General features: G+C 44.1%; 1 protein-coding gene across 1 annotated transcript; it reads left to right on the plus strand.

The window, feature by feature from the left end:
• Positions 1 to 794: 794 nt before the first annotated feature.
• On the plus strand, positions 795 to 4,742 carry Spint4 (serine protease inhibitor, Kunitz type 4). Its single transcript, NM_030058.2, has 4 exons — positions 795 to 959; positions 2,440 to 2,629; positions 3,088 to 3,274; positions 4,539 to 4,742. Exons 1-3 carry the CDS (start codon positions 845 to 847, stop codon positions 3,260 to 3,262), a joined length of 480 nt encoding a protein of 159 aa, NP_084334.1. The 5' UTR covers positions 795 to 844; the 3' UTR covers positions 3,263 to 3,274; positions 4,539 to 4,742.
• Positions 4,743 to 5,081: the final 339 nt, after the last annotated feature.

Consider the following 5,081-nt stretch of genomic DNA (forward strand, 5'->3'; position numbering starts at 1 on the left):
GGCTCTAAGTGGGAATTGTTTTTTCTAAACTTATAAAACAAGTCTAGCTCAAGGTGGCTTCATACTTTGGAGTAGCATAGCATTGTGCAAAACAAAGTAACAGACTGAAATGATCAACAGAGTGGGAAAACCTGGGGCTGTAATCCCAGGACTTGGGAGGCTCAGGTGGGAAGGTCAGAAGTTCAAGGTCAGCATGGGTTACACAAGTTTCTATAAAAATCAGAGTAAACACCCAGATCTTGTCTCCAAAACTCGAGCAGTACTACAACAATAACAAAACACTCCTAAACACTGAAGCCAGCTTCAGACCAGGTGTCCACTATACAACAGATAAGGGATCTTGTGCAGATAACCTCTGTCTGTTTAACAGCATCCGCCAGTGGTGATGAATATGCCTACCTCATGGATTCGGTGTAATAATTTAATGACTTAGCCCATAGGTCTTATGTCATATAGAATAAGGCATGAAGGAAGACGCTTTAAATGTCACTCTTTTGTCCTTTCTAATGCACCAGGCCATTTTTTTTCTCTGCTTTTCAGAACACGGGAAAGAAGCGATTCTTTTGAAATTCCTTGCTCCAATGGTCCAACCCTCCATGGTTACACATGTGCAGATGCCCTGGTCCCTAAGCTTGCTTTGTTTCCACATGAATATGGAGCTCACTATCAGGAGTTGAATCAGTCTGGGACCTTTAGCTTCACAGCTGGGTACTCATGCACTCAGGGTTCAACTCAACCCAGTAATGCTGAACCCTGGCCCTCGGCATTAAGCCCTCCCTCCAAACCAAACCCGAAGTATAAGAGCAGTTGGCAACAGACTCTCCTCTCTGCTGCTTGCTCCACCATGAAGCCCACTAAGCTGGGATTTCTCCTGGGACTCTCCCTCCTCTGCTCACTCAGTCCTCCAGTACTGAGCGGTGTTGAGAGGCTAGCTAACTATCTCTGCAAAGACTACAACGGTATGAGGACAGTTAAAACAGAAGGGAAATTCCAGGGTCAATCGTGAATGGGGGAGAAAGAAATGTAAGCAACTCCCCTGGGTGGGTCAGAAGGCTCAACCTTCAGCACCTTAACTCGGGGTGTCACTTACTTTGAGGGACTCGTGGGTGTTCAACGAGGCTGAAACAATATATGGCACAAGTAAGACCTTTCCAGAGAGAGTATTTTTTTGTAGGAGGTCAAAGACTGGATGAGTTTTGAGATAGGGGCTTTGTGACATAGGACAAGCAGGTCAGATCTTCCAAGAGCTTGCATTGGAAGGAGAGAGAGAGGAACTTTCAGACAGGGATTATTGAGGCTCTGAGCACACTGCACCTCTATAGAGTTTACAGTGTCGCTGTAGCCCAGAGGGAGACTTTCTCCAGGCCTAAGTAGTACAGTCTACACTTGGAGTCACGTTCCAAACTCTGGTCCTGTCACTCAGCAGATGTGTGCTCTGAGCCAATTACCATCTCCTCCCTACAACCCCACTTTGCCCATGTGTAAAACAAAAATTAGAAAGTCAGAGAGTATTGTAAGTATCAAACAAAATCATGTGTGTTACTAGGCGTAGACAAGTAGTCTTTATCAGAGAATAAATTAGAGACTGCAGAATGGTGAGCAACGAGCACTTGGCTATCAATATAACCCCCAGTGTGGCTGTTTCAGTCATTCGTACCTACTACTTAGCCACTAAAAGTGAGGCAGCTGCTCCCTGAAGACAAGAGGAGGAATGGAGAACAACGAGGAACGAAGCGACAGAAGCTCCTGCCCCTGGTTCTTCATCTAGCTTTAGAACAACAAAAAACAGTCACCCGAATTTTGAAACATAAGTTGTATAGTGAGTGTGTAAGAAGTAGGGGGTGTGTGTTCAGCAGGCAATTGAAAGGCTAGGCAATGAGAGCAAGGAGCAGAGAGCTGGGGTAGCCTGGAAGGTGCACAGTACAAGAAACCTTGTCACTTTGTGCAAGCTAAGCCATGCACAACACAGTCCTTTCCAAAATCACTGCCCAGGACCACAACCTGGAGAGGTAAGCTGTTTGTGTTGGACCAAGATGGCTTCACCATGTGACTCTGTAAGAGAAAAAGGAGAAACTTTTTTCAGAGTCCCTGAGCAAAAATGTTTCCACACGGAAGACAGAGATTTTTCTCTTTTAGTTTGTACATTGTATGTGTGTGTGTGTGTGTGTGTGTGTGTGTGTGTGTGTGTGCGTGCGCGCGCGCACATATATAGGCATGCGCACTTGTGCATTCATGTGGAGATAGGAGGATTGCTAGAGGAAGTTGCTTCTCTCTTCCCACTCTATGGGCTCCAGAGATAAAGCTCCAGTTGTCAGTACATTAACTCCCACAGCCTTCTCACCATCCCAAGAAGGAATTTTTCAAAGCTTCTGAACAGGAAGAAACTTCCTGTTGCATCGTAGTCATCTTCCTCTAACTCCATGGTAACTTCTCATGCAGATCCCTGTCTGTTGGATGTGGAGCCTGGCAGCTGCTATGAAGTACATTTTAGATTTTTCTACAACCAAACTGCCAAACAGTGTCAGATTTTTCTGTTCACTGGCTGCAATGGCAACCTTAATAACTTCAAGCTGAAAATAGACTGTGATGTAACTTGTCACGAAACATACAAAAACCCTCCGCTGCCGAGGTAAGGAATGCAATCTCATCTTTGGTCTTTTAGATGGACGGTAAGAGAAAGCTTTGAGAAAATTAGTCAGGGCCTTCCCCTGTTTTAGGATGTAAAGAGGATAATTGTTCCATAACAATCTAATAGTTAGGCTGGATCTCAGAATAAATTGTAGACTTTGCCCAAGGGGTGGTGGTGCACGCCTTTAATCCCAGCATTTGGAAGGGCAAGGAAGATGGATCTCTGAGTTCGAGGCCAGCCTGGTCTACAAAGTGAGTTCCAGGACAGCCAGAGCTACACAGAGAAATCTTGTCTTGAAAAATAAACAAAATAAAACAACAAATTGTTGACATTGCAATTAGAAAAAAGAATCAAAAGTTCAGGAAGAAAATACTCACTTAACAATTGATTATTTGCCACAATGCCAGGTATTGTGCTGAGCAATTACCATATAATGATACAATTTTACATTACAATAGCGGCGATAAGAGGAAGCGTTCTCTAAGAGCATTGGCAACCAAGAACCTTGCTACGGATTGGAGATTGACCACTTTACAGCCTGGTAGACTGAGGCAGACGGAAAGAAAAGAGACCTTGCTACAGAGAGCACGGAGAGAGTCCAGAAGGCAACCCCTGGCCAGGCATCACACCTAGGCAGCTGCAAAGGTCAGTACGGGGTCTATGGATCAGCTCCAATGAGTTCAGTTTCCTGTTCAAGGTACTAAGAGATTAAGATAATCTCCTCTAACTAGTGTTAGAGCTGAATGTTAAGAAGCAGAGCTGCAAAACACTGTCCTCTGGACATAGTGCAGACACCGCACTTCTGAGCTCAGAGCAGCTGCAGCTGCATATGCTATGCCTTCATGAACCTAAGCTTGTAAACAGTCAGGCACAAACGGGAGAGGGCTTCAGGATTCCTCTCCCTGAGGAACAGCTGGCTACTGATGGATGAAGACAGTCTTCAGTTGTAGATCCACTAGTAAGTCCACAGCTGTGGTCATATGCATAGCTCTAACCAAAATCCATGGGTCACAAACGAAACGACATAAATCCTCTTAAGCAAGCAACCTTTGGGGGGGGTGGTCAGAAAGAGCTAGAGTAAGTGAGATAAAAATAGGCAGAACACATTGTATAGGTGTATGTATGAAACAGAATAAATCACTAAAAGATCTGAAAAAGTAAGATTAAACTAAAGGAGCTGTACAGCAGATTTATAGTATTATTTTTACCTAATAGAGGAGGAAAACAAGTCCACTAGAAGTACCCACTTGAAGTCTGGTAGTGATGGAGAACTTGTTTAATCCCAGCAACTGAAAGGCAGAGACAGGTGGATCTCTGTGAGTTCGAGGCTAGCCTGGTCTACAGTGATCTCTAGGACAGCCAGGACTACACAGAGAAACCCATCTTGGTGGGGCACGGGGGTGGGGTGGGGTGGGGTGTAACAAGTTAGTTTCGGTTTTTGATACTTTTTAAAATTAGATCTGACCATCGCAAGGTTCTTGCCCTGCTCACACACTCCCAAATCAAAGCCTTGCATTTCCAAGCCTCCTAAATCTCTGTAGGGGCATGCTACTTCATACAGCTGAAGTTGCTGCCCACAACCGGCGATTTCCAAGTTGTTAGAACAAGACGGTCAATGGATCCTATCCAGGGAGAGCTGTGACTAATATCCATACAGTGAGAAGTGCAGTAGCCTAGGAAGTGACTCACAGGCACCAATTCTGGTTTTGATCATTCTTAATGAATCTTTGTAGTGACTAGAACATGGGTGGGTAGTGGCTATCTTTTGGGCACATGAAACATATTAATAGGACAGAGGGATCATTGATAGAGGAGCCATCCTCTAGGATTGTCCCAAGAAATGACTTACACTAATCCAGGGAGACTTTTTGTAACCTGCAACATGAATCTGATTTTTCTATTTAAACAGAAAATCCGAACCTGAATCTGAACCTGAACTGAAAAGCACGGTGTGTTCGTGGAGGTTCTCGGATGGGCCATCTGAAATAAAGATTCAAGAAGATTCAGACCAATGTTTAGGTTTTTGGATCGTGTCCATAATCTTTGACACTTCTATTCACTATTTTCCTGTTCCTAATTTTGTCTTTCCTGAAATAAAAATTACTACCATCACTGAAAGTGAGAGCATCTTCCTATGAGTCCTTCTTCCCTGTATCTTTATCCTATGGCCTTACCCAGAGGATGTCAACAGGTTCTATCCTACAGGTCTCTCTTCACTCATGAGCAATAACTCCTCATACATCCAGACTATACTGATGTCAGGACAGCTGACCAAATTGCACAGATTGGAATCCTCCTTTATAAAATCCGACTGACCAGTGCCCCCAAGAGCAGCAAACCTATGTTCGATGTTAATCTTGAAATCAAATACAGCACCGAACCTCACACTTTCCTGAAATGTTTCTCCACTAAAACAAATTTTTCTTTGTCAGACATCCTCGGTTCATGTCTC

This window comes from Mus musculus, chromosome 2 (assembly GCF_000001635.26).
Source record: "Mus musculus strain C57BL/6J chromosome 2, GRCm38.p6 C57BL/6J".
Classification (NCBI taxonomy): Eukaryota; Metazoa; Chordata; class Mammalia; order Rodentia; family Muridae; genus Mus; species Mus musculus.